At 36.2% G+C, this 24,733-nt stretch overlaps 1 protein-coding gene across 2 annotated transcripts in view; it reads right to left on the reverse strand.

Moving 5' to 3' along the window:
- Positions 1–8,659: 8,659 nt before the first annotated feature.
- Hgf (hepatocyte growth factor) overlaps positions 8,660–24,733 on the reverse strand; it is a 65,430-nt gene continuing 49,356 nt past the window's right edge. For both annotated transcript variants that reach the window (XM_057758508.1, XM_057758507.1), the window contains exons 11-18: positions 23,122–23,255; positions 18,229–18,267; positions 16,856–16,952; positions 14,839–14,913; positions 13,684–13,830; positions 13,187–13,293; positions 12,921–13,066; positions 8,660–10,022 (exon numbers count right to left, since the gene is read on the reverse strand). In XM_057758508.1, the coding sequence (XP_057614491.1) occupies positions 9,855–10,022; positions 12,921–13,066; positions 13,187–13,293; positions 13,684–13,830; positions 14,839–14,913; positions 16,856–16,952; positions 18,229–18,267; positions 23,122–23,255 (913 nt within the window). In that variant the 3' untranslated portion in view covers positions 8,660–9,854. The remainder of the gene's footprint in view (positions 10,023–12,920; positions 13,067–13,186; positions 13,294–13,683; positions 13,831–14,838; positions 14,914–16,855; positions 16,953–18,228; positions 18,268–23,121; positions 23,256–24,733) is intronic.

Consider the following 24,733-nt stretch of genomic DNA (forward strand, 5'->3'; position numbering starts at 1 on the left):
TGTGTTGATGAAGTGACAGTGCTAGTGTTATGACACTTTATAATGCTGCTCAAGTGATAGCTTTACCTACAAGCAATGTGTAGACTATTCTGAGTGTTGACTCAGAATATTCGCATTAATTGTGGTGTTTTTTCCCTTCATGGCGATGGCATTGACTTTTCATGTGAAATACCAAATTGGAAAACATACCCTTACATAAATTAAATTGTATTTGTTTTATTAAGAAAACACCTTTATTTTTTATTTAAAATATCTTTTAAATTTTACATACAAGCCCCAGTTTGCCCTCCCTCCCCTTCTCCCACCCCTACCTGACCATCCCATCCCCCATCCATTCCTCAGAGGAACCTTGGGGAGTTAACAAAGTCTGGTGTACCAAGCTGAGAGAGGACCGAGCCCCTCCCTCCTGTATCAAGGCTGAGCAAGGTATCCCACCGTATTGAATGGTCTCCAGAAAGTCAGTTTGTACACGCAGGATATGTCTTGTCCCACTACTAGGGAATTCCTCAACAGTTGAAGCCACAGAACTGTCACCCACATTCAGAAATCTTAGGTCCCGTGCAGGATCCCAAGCTATTAGTCCAGAGTCTGTGAGTTCCCAGCAGCTTGGGTCAGCTGTCCCTGTGGTTTTTCCCATCATGATCTTGAACCCCCTTGCTCAAATGATCCCTCCTCCCTCTTTATAACTAAGTTCCAAGAGCTCAGCTGAGTGCTTACCTGTGGGTCACTGCATCTGCTTCCATCAGTTACTGGATGTAGGTTCTATGATCACGGGATAGTCACTACTCTGATTATGGGGGAAGGCCAGTTCAGGCACCCTCTCCACCATTGCTAGGTGTCTTAGCTGGGGTCATCCTTGTGGATTCCTGGGAATTTCCCTAACACCAGGTTTCTCCCCAACCCCATAATGGCTCCCTCTACCAAGATATCTCTTTCCTTGCTCTCCCTTTCTGTCAGGTCCCCAACTTGGCCATCGGGAGCCCTCATGTTCCCATGCCCCATCCCCTCCCTTTTACTCCCCTTCCCCGTTTATTCAGGAAATCTTAACAATTTATCTTTCCTGAGGACATCCATGTGTGTCCCTCTTAGGGTCCCCCTTCCCCCTAGCTCCTCTGGGGTGTGGATTGTAGTGTGCTTGTCCTTTGCTTTATGTCTAACATCCGCTTGCCAGTGAGCGCACACCAGAAAACACCTATACTCATAAGCCTACAAAAATCTAATTCCCCTAGGCCTGGATAATTGGCTAGGGTTCCAGTCCCAGGATTGGTTTCTTTAGAAATATTCCTCTCTCGCTTCCTCCCCCCCCTCTTTTATGTGTAGTGTGTGTGTGTGTGTGTGTGTGTGTGTGTGTGTGTGTACTAAAAACCATTGATTTGAGAAAGACCAAAAGATCAGTCCTGAATAAGAAGATTGTATTTGGGAATATATCCAGATCAGTAATGTATTTAATATGAAACAACTAAAGAAAAGAGGCCAAGAATTTGAAAAAAAGCTAGAGGGTTGCATGAAAAGGGTCGGAGGGAGAACTAAGAGAAAACTGTGCAATTCTCATAATTTCAAAAAATAAAAAATTGAATTTCCCATTTTCCTTTCTAAAATCAATCTACAAATAGGAAAACATTAGCTTTTTAAAGCCAACAATTCTTCACTTTTTAAGAAACGTAAGAATGTTAAACTGTTATCTCTGTGCAGGATTATGCTAATGTTAAAACCAGATAAATACACAGAAACACAAGAGTGCTCCAAAATATTCCTGATAAACATAGATGCAAACATCCTAAAACATCAGCAAACCAAATCCTACAAATTATTAATCATGATCAAGGCTTCATTCCATATGCAAAACAATGTACATAACACATCATGTCAATTGAATGAAGAGCAAAATCAGTATGATCATTATGAGGAGCAGAAAATTATTTGATATAATTTAACTTTTCTTCATGGTAACACTTTTAACTAGTTATGGGAGTAATGTATCCCATCTTAATAGAGATGATACATAGCCCGGCAGTGGTTGCAGACACCTTTAATCCCAGCACTCGGGAGGCAGAGACAGGCGGATCTCTGTGACTTCGAGGCCAGCCTGGTCTACAATAGCCAGTTCCAGAACAAGCTCCAAATCTACAGAGAAACCCTGTATCGAGTGGAACTGATCTATTGGGAGCTCTCCAAGGCCAGCTGGACTGGGACTGAATAAGCATGGGTTGATACTGGACTCTCTGAACATGGCGGACAATGAAGGCTGATGAGAAGCCAAGGACAATGGCACTAGGTTTCGATCCTAATACATGAACTGGCTTTGTGGGAGCTTAGCCTGATTGGATGCTCACCTTCCTGGGCCTGGATGGAAGTGGGAGGACCTTGGTCTTCCTGTAGGGCAGGGAATTTGGACTGCTCTTCAGTATCGAGAGGGAGGGGGAATGGACTGGGGGGAGGAGAAGAGGAGTGGGGATGGGGGAGGGGAGTGGGGGGAGGGGGCATTATGTGGGAGGAGGGGGAGGGAAATAGGAAACGGGGAGCAGTTGGAAATTTTAATTAAAAAAGAATAAAAAAAATATATAAAAAAAGAAAAAAAAAGAAAAAACAAAAACTAACTAAATAAATAAATAAATAGATAAAAAGATGATATGCAACAGAGCCACAGCTAACATCATACTAAATACAGCAAAGATGAAAACTTTCTCTTTAGGATCTGAATTAATACCAGGAAGCTCCCCTGTTATAACCACTGTTATCACAACAGTGCTGAAAATCTGATCGGACTATGAAACTATTAAAATATAAAAAAATACTTAAAACTCATTATAATTGGAAGTGGTTTATATTGTTTAACTAAGAAAAATAAGAGAATGGGAAACAAAAACAAAATTATAAAAGTAGGATGACAAACTGAGAAGCATCTGCACAGCCAAGAAAACCATCAAAGTGGAAAGACAGCTCACAGGACAGGAAAGCAGTCTCATCTGCACAGCCGACCCGAGGGCAACGCGCATAGTGGGCACAAGGCTCAGCTGATGGCAGCGAAACTGTAAGCCTGGAAAACCAGCCCAGTCGTCAGAAAACAGAAAGCAGGTGTCAACAGACATGCTATAAAAAAGACGCAAATGGACACACATATTAAAAAAATATACTCCACATCATCATGGAAGCATAAATTCAACCACAATGAGCCATCATTTCACCATAAGAATGATTATTGTAAAAACCCACAAAGCAAAACTAGAGCTTCAGGGTATGAGAAGGGAAATGCTGGTTCACATTAACCCAGCCATCGTGGAAACCAAGACGGAAACTACCCAGACACGTAAAATAGAACTGCTACTCAGTCCACGGATCCCATTGCTATTAATGAACTCTGTCTGCTACCAGGGCATCCTCACTCCCCAATTCATTTCAGCACTTTCATTCAATTAAAGTAAGAAATCAATCTAGCTATCCACCAACTGATAATGAAAATGTGGCAGATAGACACAGTGGAGTATTTTTAAGACATCAAAATGAGTTAAATTCTGCTGATTGCAACACCATGGATGGGACTGGAGATCATCATGTTTCTTGAAATAAGCAAGATACAGGGAGGCAAATGCCACAGTCTTATTCATACATTCAGTTTTTAAATACAGTCTCATCGATGTAAGAGTAGAATGGTGGATACCAGAATCTGGGTAAAATTGGGGAATGGAGATGAGTTAACCCATAGGTACTAAATTACATTTAGTCCAAAGCAAGGCGTTCTGGTGTGCAATTGAGCAATGAGGTAACTCTAGATAATAAATATGTCCTGCATACTTAAACAACATCAGAATGATTTATCATAAAGAAATTATGTATTCAAGAAAATACACTCAATCTGATTTGGACATTGTACATTATACACACTGCCCAAATATCACGGGATGCCCCACAAATACTATGCATAATTTCTATGTATCAGTTAATAAATAAAAATATTTTCCAAGCGTCACCTAGTATATACAATTAATAGGACATTTTAAATTAGTGTCACTTGCTAATTCAAATCTAAATAATTTGATTAAGTGTAAGCCCTAAAATGTATAACTCTTAGTGATAACTGTACAATTTGTATCCAAATCAAATTCTCTTAGAAACAGTATTAAGTCTCGAAAAAAGGGACCTCATTTTATATTATTCATTATGAATATTTTTACCACCATTATATGTGAAGCACTGTGAAAAATAAAGAGTGTAGAAATGTTAATAGCAGGATATTGCTGTTGTTTATGAAGTATAAACTCAGGGTCACACAGTGCACAGGAAAAATAATGCCCACTGTAGCATGTCTGACCCAGAACAGGCATAGGGCAGCTACAAGCAAGTACAGGTGAGAAGGGACAAGCACTACAGGGGCTGATGGGGACTCCTAGAGGGAATGAGGATGCAGACACAAAAGCAACTACATAAAATGTGAAAGTTTAGTCATGGTAGAAAAAAATCTGGTGAACCTTGGCGTAAGGATTACATTTAAAAACGTTAGAAGAAGCGAACATATAAAACTGAGTACTCAAGAATATTAGAGGGCAATGAAGAACTAATGCTTGTCTGGGATCCCATGTGTTGCTATAGTGCTTATGTTTTTAATGCTTTATATTTTCAACCATAAATGAGCACACAGTTGATTTATAACCTATTATTCTATTTTTTGAGTTCTATAAAGTAAGAGTGAGTTTTATTTTATTTCTATCTCAGTGGACATACTTAAGGCAGTAACATGTTGATGATGGTTTCATAATTTCTTCCCTAATTCCACCAAATACACCTTTAACTTGCAGTGAACGTCTTCTTTCATAAATAACATATGCAACAGAAATACTTGTGAATGTAAACGGCAAAAGATATCCACAAGCTCCTTAGAGTAAACTGTTCGCGGCTACTCACACATGACAAGCTTGTCGTTGATTCAAAGGTTTAGAATTGCCTAGGTGAAGGATAGTGCACTTACGAGATTAATGACGGAACCACGATAGGACTTCTGGACCAAAGCACAGAGGAAATACAGATTGAAATGATTCTTTGGGGCCTTGGACAAATAGCGATTTATTACGGTGCCCCGGTGGACTTCCCCACATACATGTGTATGTGGGCAGCACTAATTGACCTCGGTGGGTCATGATAATAAATGACATGATGTTAGCAGGAGGATATGAAAGGATTCAGAAGGAGCTGAGGGGATGGGTGAATGTGCTCAAAATACACTGCATACATGTGCATACATGCATGCAATTCTCAAATACTAAATAAAAAAGTTAAAGCACATATTAAATATTGGTTTAATTCAGCAACTAAAAATTCATTTCAATACTGATCACTCAATAAAAATAGCTCTGAGGACTTTTACAAGAACACATGAATGAGTTATCATTCTTTAAGCATGCTAATAATTACTGTAAAAATTTAAGACTTGAAATTAGAGGTTAGAGCTGCACAATACAGAAGATGGACAAAGTTGTATTAGGAGCCCAAGCTTTCTGAGTTTACCTATGAAGTTTGTTCTCTTATCTGAGAAATGTTGCAAATGACATTTCTCAAAGAATTCATGACTCTTTACTTGAAAGAATATACAAGATAGATTGTCGAAAAGGATAAAGTGAATCTTTTGTTTTGTTTTGTTTTTTTGAGACAGAGTTTCTCTGTGTAGCTTTGGTGCCTGTCCTGGAACTAGCTCTTGTAGAATAAAGTGAATTTTAAAAATTCATTCTATAGAATCTTAACCATCATGCTGACATAGTGAGTAAGTGTGCATATTCTACTTTAAGCATACCATTAAAAATGATAAGCTGTCTTACTGTGCCTATCAAGTTATATATATGAGAATCATCATTTTCAATAAGAAAGTAAAGTTAGTTACTTTGGGTCAGGGAGAGACAGTATGGCAAAGTTAGAAATAATCAATGTTATTACAGAGCTCTTGTTTAGACAGTTAATAATTAGTTCTTCTACTTTTAAGTAAATACATTCTGTGGACTCATGTATTGTGAAATTATTGATAACCCTCTAAAGATGCCATAGCTCAATTAAAACTTATAAGCAATTTTATAACATCTAGTTGTATGGGAAATTAGGGACATTTATAATATTTTCTGTATAGTTGCAAAAGGCAGCATAGTAGCTTCCTAGCAAGTCTAAATAATGGCAGAATAAACCTATTTTACACTTGAAGATATTCAAGTTCACAGATGTTGATGATTTTTTTGAGAGCCCTGAAAGTGCCATGCAAGGAAGGCAGAAAAATATGCAATTTTTACTTAATTGTATACAGAAATTATGTATTTCTCATGATAAAATGTATGTCGATTCTGTCTACTAAAACCATGTTGTTGGGGTTGCCACTTTAAAGTCCTCGAACAGTTACGTAAACATATGATTATAAAAGAGAAAGGAGACATTTGGTAAAATATTTTATTATTATTAAGAATAATAATATAATTATGGTTATAAAAATAACAACTTTATTAACTACAGAGAATTTATAATACAAGCCATCACCACAGGGTTCCCTTTTTGGGGTAAGCATCCAGCTATCCCACTCAATCGGCAGCTATTCCTGTCCTGTTTACATAGGCAGACTCGCTGCGATTTCCACAGGATTCGGTTTTCAGCTTCTGAAGACAGAAGCCTTCTGTGCAAACAGAAATGAACCTACGCGAAAATGGCACTGTCAAGAGGTAAGGGTCTGGGATAGTTCAATGTTTTTGTTTGGTTGGTTGGTTGATTCTTACTAATAAGTTCTTGGTACAAACTTCAGTTGAATTTTGAAAGACATTTTCTTCCTTGAACTTAATTATGAAGAGTGATTTATTGCAAATTACTCTTTGTAAAAAGGCAAATGTATTGTCTTTACCCAAATCCCTTTTATTTTACGAGTTTTCTATAAATGTAAATGAGTGGTTTTATAAACACAGTGAGTAGAAGTAGTTATTTTAAATCAATTTAAGGTTTCCCTTTACTTAGCATGATATAGTATTGACATTTTCTGTTTCGTATTACAGAGCTAGCGTTTGTTTTGTAAGAGAAAAGAAAATGCCTGACAGCAACTACTAGTTCTTGACAGTGCTCTTTTTCAGGGATGGTGTAGCTGGAACATCAGCTCCGCACAGTACCACTGGTACCAGCAGGAAGCATCCTCAGCTTTTCTGACACATGCCATTATTGTCATCTTTCTTGCCTTCCAGTGTTTCCTATTCCTATAACTTGAAACACTTAGACGACAAGCCAGAGCCTGTTAATAGAGCCCAACTCAATAGAAACAATTATACTGAGGACCTGCCCACAGCAAATTGGTAAAAGTTACTTTACATTTTACAATAACATTAAAGAAATATACAAAAGAATTATCACCTCTCTGCACAGCAGAGGCAGATGACTACGATTTTAGTTTTACACTCCTATTCCTGCAGACAGAAGAAAATATCTACAATTATGACAGTGTGTAACTCTTACCCAGTCAAAACAAAACCAACCTGGAAGCTCATAGTTCAAAAGGCTAGCTAGTCCATGAGACAATATAATAGAGATTTCTAGATAAGCTGACTTTTTCTCTCCTCTTCCTTTGAAATTTATTCATAGAAAACCATCCCATATATAGTGTTCTTTAGAAAATAACTCTACCATTTTCTAGCAAGTAAGACCCCATGGATCTTGTTTACTGTCAGCTCTACCAACTTTGACCACTGCAAAGAAAATCTCATGGGAAGAGTTGCTCAACAAACCACGTTTGGTGACTTATTGACATATTTGTTTGTTTTTCACTAAAATTAGAAACACTGATTCCAAAGTATCTAAAAACTTGACTGCGTATTGGTTCTAGGTAATTTCTGTTCCTCTTTTCATGGATAATTACAAAAGATACACTATAAGAAGTATTGTAAAATGTTAGTATGTTAAAGTATTATAATTAGCATAACAGCTTTATCAATATAATTTATATGTAACATTGAAATCTATTCAATTCAGTAAGAAGCTATAAGAAGGACTTTAATATTTTAATAATATATCTTTGAAATTTATGCTTGTTCAAATGACATGTTGCAAAAGGAATGAAAATGTAACAGATGTAAAATGATAAGGACAGCAATTCACTGGGTCTCTCTGCATCCACTGTTGATCAACACAGCACCTATGCTATCACAAACATATATGCATTTGTATGTGTATGTATATATACCACGCATGCATACACATATGTCAGAGCTTGTACAAGAACTTCTGGATTGACTTCCAGAAAATTCTGAGAATGCATTAGGGCATCTTTTGAAACTTCAGATATCAGATACTCTAAAAAAAAATTAATCTCAAGAATGGGAACATTGGATTCAAAACACTCAAATTATAACTTTTAATAATCTTGATATACACATGAAGACTGAGAACTTAGAAGCTGTCTTATTACTTTTTTGTATCCTATTTCTGTATATACAACTCTTAGCTAGTCATGGCAAGTAGAATAATAAATACAATTTGAGTGTTATCATATAGATCATAAATTCTAAATGAATATTCCATGTCATTAAGAGTTTTGTTAAAAAGAAATGAGAAAATATGATATCTTTCCAACATATTTGATTTTTCAGAATCAGTTATACTTTTGAAAGTCATTGAATTAAAGAATTTAGAAAAACTATTTTACTTCATATTTTTTTCTATTACTCAAAAACTAAGAATTTTTAGATTAAGGAAAGTATTTTAATTTTTTCTTCAAAATATTTCAAAATAAAATTTAATGAAGGGATGATCACAAACTTGCAGACATAATATTTTTATGCTAAATCATTTTTTTTTAATTTAAGGAGAGCTAGAAGCCAATCATAGCAGCAAGTTTTAGTATTAACCCATATAAATACATTTTTGAAGACAGAGACACTTTAAAATTTCTTCATTGAGACATGTTTGAAAACTGAATAAATGTTTTAAGAAAATAGATCTACCAATATCCTTCATAAATAGGTAGCTCAAATTTGGAGGAAAGATTAAGACAAATACACAAATTACTTTCTGCTTTTAGGGCATTAGAGAGCACACAAAATAACTAGGCTAATAAATATAAATAAACATACAGGCTAGCCATTCTTTTATCCTCTGGGTCCTGTCCTGACTTTGAACACTTTCCAGTGGAGATCATATGTGATACGTACAAAGGAACCACACTTATACCTTGTACCTTTCCTGAATATTCCCACTGATCTTCCAAAAACTTTACATTGTAGAATAAATATAGATACATACATCCAAAACATTTAGCTATGACACTAGATACATCATGGTTTAAACGGTAATATTGCTGCATGTGTATTCAGCCATTTGTTAGGGTCATCTGTTTTCATAAAAGGATGCTTGTGTGCCAGTATTGCAGGATACATGTTGTGAAAAAAATGAATGAACTATAACATGTGCCATAGGAAGTGTAATATAATTTAATACAGAGTTACAAGTTAGAAACACAAAGTACAGATTGGTTTTGGTGGGGTTAAAATAATGTTTAACTTATGATTGATTCATCATTAAGATATTAACCTGAAAAGCAGCATAGAATGATAATCAACCTTAACCTTTAAATCTCTTATCATCTAGCAACTATTGCATTTTTGAATCCGTTCAAGTATCTTCAGGAGATATGTTACTGCACTTACAGGTACCTTAATTCACTTCAACATTTACAAAATAACACTGACAAACAGAACAACAGAAAACACCCATATATATTAATGAGCTTCTGAACACTCACAACACTCAAGTAGCTGTTTTAGGATTGGTTTAGGTTACATTTTAATCTCGACGTCTCTGAAATCTTCATGTATAGATGGATGCTTCAAACACACTGGCTTCTTCTATGGCTGTTACAATTTGTAGGTCAAAATTACTTTGTGCATCCACTTTGCGTAATACGCCACTCGGACAAAAATACCAGGACGATTTGGGATGGCACATCCACGGCCAGGAACAATGACACCAAGAACCATTTTCATTTTGTGTTGCTCACAAATGAGTGGGCCGCCATAATCTCCCTAAGAAGAAAAAACAAACAACAACAAGACAAATTATTTTGTAAGGAAAATAAAACAATAATTCTTCAGTAGCATCCCCTGATGACTTGCAGCTAAAGGTATAGTCATTTAATGACGTCAATTTTTCTTACATTTTAAGTATTGTATATGTCTCCATGTATGGGGCGGTCAGAAGACAACATGTAGGAGTTGGGCCTCTCCTTCCACCTGGGATTTGAACTCAGATCCTTTGGCTTGGCCATAGGTGCCATAACCCACTGAACCATCTTTTCAGCATTCCCCCCACTGAGTAATGTCAATTCTATGTTTATTTTGTTGTTGATATTCACCATGTGTCCCATATCAACATTTGGAAAATATGTAGATTTATAAAATATAGAGAAAATCCACTTGTAATCACATGATTTAATGGTTAAGCGTACTTTAACTTTCTCTTCTTTCTAAAACACACTTTGCCTGCCACCAAAAGACTATCTTAACAATTTAAATAGGAAATCCTTAAAACTGAAACAATAATTTTATATTGTAATTTGGAAATGATTTTTCCAAGCATGAAATATTTCTCTATTCATAGTTGATACTAGTAGTTAATATAGTTATAATTTAAATATTTTACTATATCACCAGGTAAAGAAATATGACAAATGAATATAGATTAACTTGTGCATATACATATATAATATACATATTAATACACAAATGTTAACTATATGAATATGCATGTATTCATACTGCACACGTTTGTATAGATAACTCTTAGAACTGTGTTTATCACTTTTATGCGCCACGCACCCTCCTAAGAGTACAGTTACAGAGCTGGAAGTATGACTCAGGATTTAAGAGGACTCTTTCAGAGGACCCATATCTGGTTCCCACCACCCACAGAAAGTGACGATAACCCCAGCTACTGGGAGCCTGACACCCTATTATGACTCCCATGGACACCAAGCATGCATATGAGGTATGTGCAAGCATTCAAGCACTCATACATGCACATAAAGAAGAACCACAATGACTAGCTTTAAGCATCCAAATATAAATAAGAATGTGTGAGCCAGGTGGTGTTGGTGCACACCTTTAATCTCAGCACTCGGGAGGCGGAGGAAGGCGGATCTCTGTGAGTTTGAGACCAGCCTGTTCTACAAGAGCTAGTTCCAGGACAGGCTCCAAAGCTACAGAGAAACCCTGTCTCAAAAACAAAACAAGCAAACAAAAAGAATGTTTGATATTATCTTCATTTTCCTCTAAAAGCAATGCAATTTTTAAAAAAATTAAATAAATGCTATAAAAGTTATGTCTGTATGTCGGGTAGAAAGAAGGAGTCATTGATATGGAATTTTTGATAGGTAAATTAAGGTAGACCTGAAAACAAATGTCAAACAGTACAGATTTAAAAAAAAAAAAAAAGATACCAAGCCCCATAAAGTAATAAAATTGCTTTTAAAATAAGATACCAGTCACCCCTGACAGTAACTTTTCAAAACGACTGTCTTTGGAGACTTTCTACCATGTAGAAATTTAGGGTCGTTCTCTTCAAATATTCTTGACTGATGAAATAACCAAATGACAGATGCAAAGAGGCTGGGAAGAAAGGAGGAATGGAGGAAGAGAGGGCAGTTCTCTCTCTCTCCAGTTTCACCTCATCTACCACCTACCCCACCCTCCACTCACTCCTCAGAGAGAGCAAGGCTTCCCATCACTTCGTGGCAAGACCAAGTTCCCCCTACGTCTAGACTGAGCAAGGTATCCCTCCAAAGAGAACGGGCTCCAAAGATCCAGCTCAAGCATGAGGGATAAATCCTGGTCCCACTGTCAGTGGCACCACAGACTGTCCCAGCCAACAACTGCCGTTCACATTCCGAGGGCCTAGTTTGGGCCTATGCAGGTTTCCCCACTGTCAGTCAGGTGTCAGTGAACTTCCCCTGGCTCAGGCCAGCTGTTCCTGTGGGCACAGGTTCCTCTGAGACTTCTGCAGTTTGTATGGTCGTCTTTTTAGACACGTATGCCTTGAAGGTACTTTGTGGATGAAGCAAGGGCTGGCTCATTAGTCAATTAAAAGCAATGCACAAACATTACAGAAGGCTTTTTCTAAACTTCCTTTCTCTAGGAATGCCTTGGTATACAAATACTTTGATTTGACAAAAGTAAACAGAAAATGCACAAGAAAATATGGCATTGGCTTTTAAGGCAATTTTGGTTTAGAAGATAGACTTTTATCAAGAACTTATAATCTTCCTGCTTTAGTTTCCCAAGTTCTAGAATTACAGGAATGTTCCACCTGTAGGTAGGTAGGTAGGTAGGTAGGTAGGTAGGTAGGTAGGTAGATAGATAGATAGATAGATAGATAGATAGATAGATAGATAGATTAGATGATAGATAGATAGATTAGATAGATCGATAGATAGATAGATAGATGATAGATAGATAGATAGATAGATAGATAGATAGATAGATAGATGATACATAGATAGATAGATAGATAGATAGATAGATAGATAGATGATACATAGATAGATAGATAGATAGATAGATAGATAGATAGATAGATAGATAGATTAGAGGATAGATAGATTAGAGGATAGATAGATAGATAGATAGATTAGATAGATAGATGATAGATAGATAGATAGATAGATAGATAGATAGATAGATAGATAGATAGATAGATAGATAGATTAGATGATAGATAGATTAGATAGATAGATAGATAGATAGATAGATAGATAGATAGATAGATAGATAGATAGATGATAGATAGATAGATAGATAGATAGATAGATAGATAGATAGATAGATAGATAGGGAAGCAGGCTTGGCAGGGAAATGGACAGACAGAGATAGACAGACAGACGGACGGACAGACAGACAGTCAGACTTTATTAAACAACTTTTTCTTACCTCGCATGGTCCCGATCCAATCTTTTCAGCCCCAGCACACAGTTCAGACTCACCGAGAGTCACCTTCCCTTGGTGGTGCTGACGGCATTTCTCATTCCCCATAATATACAGATGGGCTACTCGCAATAAACCATCCGAGTTGATCTCTGGAGCAGCATAGAAAATACACAGTTAACGAGCAATGAATAAAGGCAAGGAAATCAGGAAAGAAAGGGTGTTTATATGCTAAATAACTATATTCCCTCATGCCTTAAAAGTTAGCTTACGTCCAGTATAGCCCCAGCCGTAAACACTGCAAGTGGTCTTCTCTGGGATTGTGCAGCCATAATTGGGTAAATCAATTGTACTGACAAAGTCATCTAGAATTGCAGGCCTGAAAATACAAAATCCAGCATGAGTACTCTGGGAATACCATTCTACAGAAACACGGACATGCCGTGATATATACAATATTAAGGAGATATTTACTAGCAATAGTCTGTAATAAATGTTCACTGTGCAAAAAAATTATTCTGATTCTTTTCTGAGTCAAATGATTGCCATTAAGCTTCAGTATTAAGGAGGTAAGAATATTGTGTGTAATTTTCCTACTGTTATATGAAAATCATATTACACCTCTTTCTAGTATAGGTCCACATACACGCACATGCACACATAAATGCATCCATGTGATACATGAAAAAGAAAAAGAAACTCAGCTGAAAAGCAATATTTCAGTAATTCGAGTTTCTGGGAAAATAGGAGATTCTCTCTAGAACCTCACCGAGAAAGCTTCAGCAGCACCAGATCTGAGCCTTCTGGCCCCGAGACCAGCTGGGAAATGTTGAGGACCTGCTTGCGTTTCTCATCACCTCTCCCATGGACATCATGAATTCCAAGCCAGGCTTCGTAATCCTTCAAGTCTTTGTTTCTAGGTAGGAAATGAAATACAAACTATAGTGTCTAAGTATAGATTATTATTAATTTCCATTGTCGTTTTAACATATAAGGATAAACACTACATTTAAATTTGAATCCAAAGTATAATACATAGCAACACATTTGTTAAGGGAGATCCCCAAGCACCACAAATGTGTTGAAGCAGAGAAAAGTTTGAAGCTGCACAAATTCTAAGGCTACTCAGTTTCTAACATGTTGATTACACTTGCTATACAGAAAGACACCTGTTACAAAATCTTCATGGTCTTTACAGGAATCATAATTTGCATATAAACTTTGTTTCCTCTCAGCTGTATATATATTTGGCTTATCGCTAAGGTTGAAGATATTCACGGAAACCCAGTGGTATGACGAGAACTGAGAAGGAAGCTCTAAGTACAGCCTCCTTATCTTTGCTGAGGTCATTGTCCTTGAAATTATCCCCACGCTGGTCCTCAAGATAGATAAAAAAAAAAAAAGATGCGGGGATTCAAGGATGTCTGCTGGTCATCACAAGTATCTCTCTAGAAATACTGAGTAAAAGTAAGAAGTCGGAACATAGTTTTTTACATAATTCAGAGAAATAGTTTCCCCAAGTGAGACTAAGATCAATCATGATAAAAAAAATGTTAGTTGAATGATCAGTAAACACTGAATGAGCACTAAATATGAAAGTATCAGTAAGGCCAAACTTTTATAATCAAATTTTAAAACAAAGGGCTGACAACATGATAAACAAGCTTGTGGAATTTGATTGCAGAGATGCACATGGCGGAAGGAGGGAGCTGACTCCCACGAGTTGACTTCTGACCTCAACATGCAAGCCATGTCAAGTACACACACACACACACACACACACACACACAATTTTTCATTTAAAGTAGACTAAATGGCTCCCTTCTTCTGATAAATTTCTGTAAAATAAATTCTCAATATCAAAATCACAATAGAAGATATATTTAGATGCCTCAAATAAATGTTGATTTAAAAACCATCTTACCTGGATGGAAAACATTGCCTTGCAGTAAGAACCCAACTTTCCTTTATCAGTGATCCTCCACAGATATGTTTATTTCTATGGAAAGAGAAAAGAACAAATAACATCTTTGCGAAAAACAAAACTTCCTGCCAATTAGGAAAAACCTATAACTTCATATATCAAAACTAAATGAACTGTCAAGAAGAATGAAAGCAATCTACTCGGAACAATACGCAGCAATGCTTTTGTCTGAGGGTGGTATTTGGTGAGTGTGCAGTGCTTTGGTCTGAGGGTGGTATTTGGTGAGTGTGCAGTGCTTTTGTCTGAGGGTGGTATTTGGTGAGTGTGCAGTGCTTTTGTCTGAGGGTGGTATTTGGTGAGTGTGCAGTGCTTTGGTCTGAGGGTGGTATTTGGTGAGTGTGCAGTGCTTTTGTCTGAGGGTGGTATTTGGTGAGTGTGCAGTGCTTTTGTCTGAGGGTGGTATTTGGTGAGTGTGCAGTGCTTTGGTCTGAGGGTGGTATTTGGTGAGTGTGCAGTGCTTTTGTCTGAGGGTGGTATTTGATGAGTGTGGCATCTATAACTTTTTTCACACTGTGACTAAATTTTAGGGCATCAAGTTTACAATAGAAAAGTCGTCACTGTATGCCAGTATATATTCCCAATGCATGCGTTTATGCTTATGACCACATATAATAATGCCGCAAATAAAGGATAATTTAAATGAATAAAACTGTAGAAGTGTTTAAAATTCAGCATTTGACGATAAAAATGATAATTTGAGATTTCATTAAACAGTTCTGAACAACCAAGCAACGGTAACAATGTTTCATGCTATTTTTTGCTTTTATACCATTCCGTTTTTCATCTACCATTATTTAGTAGCTTCAGGTTTTGCTTTTTGTGGGGGCCCTGGATATGCTAAAAGCATATCCTCAGAAAGCTTTCTACAAGGAACTACCCCTCCAGCATCTCCATTCAGGTTTGAAGTGATTAAAAAGCAACTGGATTTAGATAAATTTGGCAAGAGTAAGATCACTACTATAGTTCTTCATTTATGAAAGCAAAATAATTGTTCATGATAAGTCATCTAGGAATTTTAAAATATTTGTACAGAAGAATAAAAACTAGTGCGCTTACTTGATGATTTCGAAAATCTGTAAATCCATTTTGTTTTTTTTTTTTTTTTTTTTTTGTGGCAGAAATGTGGAAAGACTACAGCTCTGTCTTAGTCACAGTTCCAAGGAGCACAGCTGCCTGTGGCTTCGGCGCGGACACTCAGAACGCCCAGCTGAAGGGACAGTTATTTACAACTTGCCACACAGGAGGATGACAGTAGATATTGAGCCTTAACTTCTATTCCCCTCAGTGTGTGTTTTGGAAAAATAACTAAACATCTGTGTTTACTAAGAACTTGGACTACTATACGTAAGATTTGAACAATGTGAGTCAGATACTTCATTTTTATGACAATTCTAAACTTCTTTGTAACTTGCATATTGATTTTACATAGATCATACTAGTGATTCTTAAAACCTTTGAGAAATAGACATATTAAAAATTCTCTATATAGCTGATGATAAAAATCAAAACCACCCAATTATTCTAATAGGTTATTGATTTCCATAATAAAACACTTTAAAATTGCTATTATTCAGTTCAGTGATATTGGAAACTAAAAATGCCATTTCTGTGATTGTGTCTTAGAACATAAGTTTAAAGTATCCTAGATTTGAAAATTAATGTATGTGCCATAGCTATCATGGTGACATTAAGGTACAAATGGGTCTTTTGTGTCATTTTCTTTCAGTTCATCAGAATCAATGTCACATGGAATCAGTCTTAATGGAAAGTTTGCTACAACTTACAGGGATTATCATGTGCATAAATTATACAATCCGTTATAAATTGGTAAGCACACAAATCAACTGTTGATCCCCAGATTAGTGTCTTCTATAGAGCACAGTCTTCTTGTGGTCTTAAGCTGAAAATTGTTGTTGCAAATATTCAGACTATTGGTATTGTTATCCTTAATAATTACCTGTATTTCAAACTAACCATCCATCCTACGTTTGTCCGTGTTGGGATGCCATTTACGACCCGCAGCTGTTTTGTCTTGGCACAGGATATGACCGGGTCTAAAAAATAAGACCACGTAGAGCACTTGGTCATGATATTACTCAGTACCTATAACTTTTATTAAATTCTATGATAGCTAGGCAGATATAACTAGTGTGACTGCATTAAAACAACATTTTGGAGAAAGGCCACAGTTGTTTATCAAGTCCATGATATGTACGCCCCCATTTTTTTTTTAGTAAACAACAAAATACTTGAATAACTTCTTTTGGGCTAAGAAGAGTGTGCGAAAATTAAGAAACAAAAACAACAGCAGCAGCAGCAACAACAGAAAACCAAGTGCACACTTCCATGAAGCTCTTGTTCTCATGATGAAGTAAGTCACTGTCCCACATACCCCCATCTCTCACCTAACAAATCACAGGCTGGTAAAGAACATTAGGGCACGACAGACTGTAGATGCTATGGAACTGTCAAAACCTGGCCCCTTTCTTTCTGCCTTCAGCATTCTTATGTCTCTCAAAGGGTGACGTGTATAAATGTGACCCACCGCATATGGAGTTCCTCAAATTAAAAGTGGGAAAATACGTTTTTCAAAGTCATGTGCAGTTCTTTTGACTACTTCACATCTATAATCAGAACAGTACGAATTTTAGAATAAAAGCAGATAGAAGTCAGAGAAATGGTTCAGCAAGCACAGCTCTTGCAGAGGAGTTCAGTTCCCAACACCAACATCAGGTAGCTCACCGCCAGCTCCAGGGCACATGACACCATTGTCTCATTTTCTTGAGCTGCTGCATCAAAGTGCCCATACCCCCTCATTGACACACATACATACACGTAGTTTAAAACAAAACAGAAAAATTACATTGACTTTAGATGGGATGTTACTATAGTGCAAAATACTTTTCATATATACCAAAGATTTCTTCGTAACTTTTTTTTACCTTTATTCTATGAGGATAATAATGAAATTGTTGGGACTAATGAGCCCTGGCTTTCAGCTGCCTTTCCCTCCTAGAACCTTCTAATTGAAGTTACTAGAAGCTGTGCCTAGTTAGAGGATCAGAGGATGGGATTTTCACCTGTTGGCCATTGACTGCAGTGTATTTAAGTCTACATGGTGTTAATAAAGAAGGGCTTTTGGTACCAGTGATTGAAGGTCTTTGTGTCAGTCTGTCTCTGCGTCTGTGTTCTCAACCTCTAGTCCCTTGCCCGAAGCTCGCGAACTGGGGTCTAGCGCATAGAGTGCAGACAGGAGCCGTGGTGCGTGGCATGAAATCATTTGTGACAGACAGAAAGTCAATTATGTTTTATGTTTTGAATACTACTCACGGTCCAAGTTGACAATTGTAGGTGTGGTATCTCCTTCACCTGTAGAAATGAATATTATGATATATAATAATTCATGTATACATATTCATTAATCTATATAAAATCAAACCACGACATCGAAATCTTTGTTGTAATTTCCTAAAATTACTGACATTTAATTCACTTAAAAATCAATAAGTTGCTAATAACATCAAAATGAATTGTAAATATAATATAAATTTTCTGAATAATTCTGTCCTCTTTCCTGTCTAACATTGTGGCATCTCCTCTTGGTACTACAGGATGTGGGAAAGGCTTGTTTGCGTCTCTGTAGGCTGCAAGTGTGTGTGGCTTCGTGGCCTTTGACAGACTGGATTCCAAACAGTAGCTGGAGATGACCTCATTCTGCAAGGTATTCAGCACTATACCCAAGCCTTTTCCATATAGTACCATGCATGTTCATGATTGTTTGAGTGGGTACTTCATACAGACTGACTGTCTTTCAGTGCAATTGATCTGTTTGCATTTTTTTCTAAAAGCTACTTTTACTAATACTTGAATGAAGAGAATTGAAACTGTACGTGCTTCGTAAACCTATTCAAGAATTTAGAAAATAAAAATTAATGTCATCTCTGCAGAAATGGGGTAAATAATTATTTTTGTTTATAGACTATGCCAAAAGTTAGCTTTTCCAGATGTTTGAAAAAAAAAGGAAGAAGAAGAAAAAGAAAAAGAAAAAAGAAAAGTATGGTAAAAAGAAAACACTGGACACCACACATATCTCTACCTGAACCCACATGACTTAAACCTTTTCCGTGAACTCTCTACCAGGGTTTAATTGCTGCCTAAAGAAAGGCTTGAAGGATGAGAGGACTTTGGAAGTACTTGAACAGCAATGAATGAGACACAAGACATTTCCTGAGTCTTAATGTCTTAACTCTTCAGAATTGATGGTATAGAGTTCAGCCAGGCACGGTTGAGACCCAGCTGGCCGTTAATCCCTAGAAATGCCCTTAGCTCAGATAATCCAGCAACAAAACAATAATGACACATAGACACCTTTGGAATGCAAATGCGATTGTTATTTATGAGAGTACTTGAGAGAATTATGCACACGAGAGGGCTTTTATTTATGTTCACGTTCCAGGTTGAGGTATTATAGGTGAATAAAGATACAGCAAACATAAATTTAATCATTATTTTATGTGGGGTGTTCCCTGGGAGTCCGCTGAGGCCTAGGTTTTCAGTACATAATGGAAGCAAGCACTGAGGCCACTAACGCAGAAATGATGTTGGGTTTGCTACTCGAGTTAATGATTTGAAATGTTTGAGTAATTTGATATTCATCCCTTACCTTGTCATAACAAAGATTAAGATACACACTCTATACTAAATTCCAAATTAAATATTATTAGTTTCACAAGTGGTTGCTTCATGGTTGTATTTTTATTTAGTTTGAAATATTTAAAGGAATCTTATATCTGATGTTTTAAGAGTTATTAACAAAATTAAGAGTTATTTTGGTTCCTCAAGTTCAGCATTCTCAAACTTAAAAATAAGCTGAAATGTCATGTACAACCAGATGGTGGGAACTGTAGTTTTCTGGGTATGTTTGAACATAGTAAATTCTTTTGGTACATACTGTAAGAAAGACACTGAGAAACTATTCTCTGAATATTTCCGGCTCACTCTTGAACACTAACCACATGTCTTTTCCTTTGCCTACCTTCCTCTACCTACCCCGCAACTCACATCTACTCAGTGCAGACTGTAAATCTTGCTTCCATGATTCCCTTAAATATGAAGGAAAGCATTTTACAATCTTATCAATTACAAAAGTTTTACTTACAGAAGATTGGAAGTGTGTGTGTGTGTACTCATGTGTGTATGCCTCTCAGCAGCCCAGAAACATAGTATAGAGGATCTAACTGAAAACATGAAGAAACCTCATTTCCCGCAGTTCAATTTTGCAGCTATAATTCAAAATAGTATGTATATATCTGATGTCTCCATCCAAACAGCTATTTTTCCATCGTTATTTATATATTAATGTGAATATATATTTACAACATAATAGTAGTGTTTTATAAGTTTGCTTTACTCCATACTGTAAACACTTCAGGTTGAAAGACAGCGTATAGATAATTTGTGTAACTTTCTTGTTATATAAGCATGTGTATACAATAGCAGCTTAACACACATTACAGAAGAATGAATAAGTAAAATGTTTTTGTACTTACAGATTCTATCCACCACAGCCCAGTAAAATTGCTATTTATAGAATTTTTGCAAACACAGAATCTATATCATATATAGGATAATAATAACTTGACTTAGATAATTGTAGAACCATAGTTTTTCTACTTCAAAAATCTGAGTTGAAATCAACTACTACACTCTCAACACCTCAAATTTACTTAAGCTACATTAAGAGAGAGTTTGTGTGTGTGTGTGTGTGTGTGTGTGTGTGCATAGAAATACACAAAACATACAGCCATTTGTTTGTTATTGTTGATTTGATAAGCTCAACACCACAATACATGGTAGATAATGTTCGGCAATTTTAAAGAACACAAACCTTCACACGTTTTGTGAGAGTGCAAAAATGATGAATATTGTCTCTGAGGTTAAATAAATAATAAGAGCTCACATCTTCTAAAGATAAATTGCATTAGCTTTTCAACAGGGAGAAAATGTAAATAAATCCTAGCTATAAATACAAGTAGGAAAAATGACAGTGTAAAATATTTATTGAAATTGGTGTTCAGTACACATTTAAATAAAAGTGAGTTATTGGTGCAAGCATTTGATCCAACACCAGTAACACCCTTGCATTTTTCATCAGTATAGTGCTGAGTTTTGGGTTGCCTAGGTTGGTAGAATATCGTTTTTGAAATCCTGAAAATCGTGAGCGCTTCCTTTCTAAGCATGCCAAGCAAGCCACAAGCCCTGAGTTCCTCTAGTCTAGACATTTGTCCTAGGTTGAGCTAGACTTAACAGGGAAATTGCTATGATCTATTTGAAAGCCAGAGAATTTTTCTTTACCCTTCCATGACTGTATAATATATAAGCCTTTATTATTCTTAATCATAGATGTCAGAGACACAGTGAAGTCATACGAATGTTGAGGAAAAGGAAAGATGGGACAGGTATTAGCAGGATTGTGATAATGGGGCCTGTAAGCCTGTGATTTGTTCCCCAAAACTGCAAAAAGATTAACAATATCAGTTTTTTAATTTAATAATACTTTTGTTGTATTCTAGTCTCTGGTAAAGTAGATTTGTTTGTATTAGTGTTGAAACATATAAATTATCTTATTTGGGAGAACTTTTTAGGATTTATGAAATCAATAATCAAGAAAAATGAAGATAATTAGAAAAGATCAATTAACTTGAAAGACTATAACCAGAGGAATAAACGTGTAATAACAAAAATACAGCTTCCTTGCAAATATATGAGGAATTCGCCTATTATTATAACTAATTTCACTGTTTCATGAAACGAGATTGCATTTTCCTGAAGAAAAATGTTCTTTTTAACCCAACATTATTTTTTGCTAAAATTATAGATGTATTTGCATAACATTTTTCAAAATGACATTGTTTCTTCAATGCAATGGTTTGTTTTTAATGTTATGTTGATGTGTATGTATACATGATTGTGCTCAGGAATTGGTTCTCTCCATGTGATCTGGTGACTGAACTTCTGCCATCAAACTTGCTATAAACACAGAGCTGTTGAAAGATTAGAAAAGCACTCTCTTACCACGTGTTTTCTGACTTGGAGATTTCACTCAATAAGGTATGTGCAATATGTTTCTGTTTCAGTGCGTGCGTGCGTGCGTGCGTGTGTGTGTGTTTGCATGCACGCACACATTTCATTTGTGAGGATCTGTTTTGGTGGTAAGACACTGTACGTGTCTGAAAGTGTTTCTTAGATTCAGGAGTAGTGCAGAAAATGTTTCCAGCCACCTAGTAAATAGCAAAAAGGGAACTAAGTGTCCTACAACTACACAAAACAGCCTCCCTGAAAGTGTTTGTAGTGCAATCGCGTATGTATTACTGTTACTTTTGATATATTTGCCTGAATTGGCTTCCAGACAGGCCTTCCCACTACATAAAGCAGTGCAGTATGGTAGTGTTGTCCCTACGCTCACTAATCCTGAGTACTGTCAAACATTTTTATCATTTATCATCTGATATTAAGAAATGATTTCTCATACAGTTTAAGCCCTTTTTTCTTGCTGGTTTTAATTCCTTTTCATTTATTTGTTAATTATATTTATTTTAAAGGGCTGGTTTTGTCATTTTCTCCTGAATTCTTGCACTTTTATTTATTGGTATAGCTCATTAAATATGAGCTATATGGCACACAGATTTTATGAAGTATATCGAAAGATGCTTTACACCTATTACTTTTACATGAATACTTTTTAAAAAAAGTTATCTTTCACTTAGAAAAGAAGTTTTAGTATTTTGCTAAAGATTCCAGGTTCCACAGACTTTGCAGAATTAGAAAGTTTACTAAGAGTTCTGCTGTAGCCAGAGAATCATGAGGTAATGTCGGTGCTAGGATGAAGCTTTTAAGTTTACTGTTTCTTTTTCTTCCAAGTAGGAATTATTTCAGCACATAAACACTATAAAAATAAGCACAATTGCTTCTTTTCTATAAGAGAAGTGATAATAGGAGTGAAGGAAGAACGGAGCAAGTAAGAAAAGGGGAGAGGAGGGGAGGAGAGGGGAGGATGAACAGAGGGAACAGGCTGTTGGCTGTGTGCATTGCTCCTGAGGAACTTATTTTTTCAAATCAGCTGTAGAGTCCTACATCATTCTAACCCCTGACTGAGGCGCTGTTTCAGTGGAGATGCAGTACATTTGAAATATTTCAAGTGAGAAGAACATGACATGTACTTACAACGGGAAATGGGGCAATAATCCCAAGGAATAAGAGGATTCCCCGTGTAGCACCAAGGTCCATGGGCATCATCGTCAGGATTCCGGCAATAATTCTTGTTCAACTTGCTCGCATCTGGCTCCCAGAAAATATGACTATAAAAACAAACCAGACATTAGGAAGTGCCTCTTCCAGCCAAGAGAAGCAAAATGTTACAAGAAGATCTGATCTTCACACACCTCTTTCATTACGTACTCAACAGAAGCTTTGGCGGCTGCCCTCATGGCTTGGAAACACACTTTCAGTTTAAAAGTTTAGGGAATATGCAAGAAGGCTCCATACTTTGTACATACATAATTATGAGAGATTTGGGGACCTTGATTCCCCTTGATGCGAAAGAACAACTTTATGCATAAAATTAGAGAAGCACTATCTAAGAGCAAAGCAGGTAGATACTGAAGATTAAATTATAAAATACATAGAAAATACTAGTTAGTGTAAAATGCTCTTCATCTTCCGCATGTGGACGCATCATCACTAGCAACAGAATTGTCACAATGAACGAGAAAAATTTTCATAAATTGTCAGCTTAATTCTAAATTTTCCTTTGCTTAATCCTAGTAAATTAGAGTTTTCTGGCAGAAAGCTAAGTAACAAAATTTTCCAACTTATAGATGAACTTTTTGAAATAAAAAAAAAGGTGCTTTTTCTATAAGACTATGGTCATTTAAGTTTGTGTTTTCATTTGCCTCAGAAATATTAATTAAAACAAGTCCTACACAGTGACTTCTGATCAAGTCATTAAAAACTGTAGATAAATGTTTTCTGTTATTAATTACTACTATTTTTAAGTGTAATTAAACACGATTTAAAATACAAATGGCACGCTCTTGCATATAGAAACTTGGAGCACCTTTCCAGGTGAAGGTTCACTTTCTAGACTAATCACAGAACAGTGCACTTCCTCTATGCTTGATTGTGGTGTTATTTATGTATACCACCGAATGAACATTGCAAGGGAAGCTCTAAGACAATGCTATACTGATTACGCGTGGGAACACCAAGAATCCAAGAGAAATTTAATTATTGCAAACCACATGACTTGTGAATAGCAGAGGTGGTATTGGAACCAAACACTGTTCTGAGAGCCAACCATTATTGTCTACCTCATCTTTGAGTAGTTCATTCTTCAGCCAGAAAGCTACAGTAAAACTCAGTAATTCCCCAGTTTCCTCCACAATGTTTTGAAGTGACTTTTAATTGGTCCGCCCCACACAATTAAAGCTAACGTCAGTGAATTAAGAATGGTTAGCAACAGATGTATTGGTGCACACCTGTGCTCTCATAACTTTCAAAAGTGCATGATAAATGATTATGACTCTAAAAACAGCTTGGATTACATAATGGCATTCTGACTAAAACGTATATATCCTATTCCTATTTACTTGTGAAGTCAATTAATTTAAAAAATAAAAACCATGGTAGCATCCAATTTAGAAAAGAATTTTACATTTAAAAATACAACCTGAATTAATGTGATTCAATTTCTCTGAGTGCTTGGTTTCTTATACACACATAGAAATATCTTTCATATAATATTATGATGATAAAATACCACAAAATGTTGTAAGAA

This window comes from Chionomys nivalis, chromosome 26 (genome assembly GCF_950005125.1).
Source record: "Chionomys nivalis chromosome 26, mChiNiv1.1, whole genome shotgun sequence".
NCBI classification, from domain to species: Eukaryota; Metazoa; Chordata; class Mammalia; order Rodentia; family Cricetidae; genus Chionomys; species Chionomys nivalis.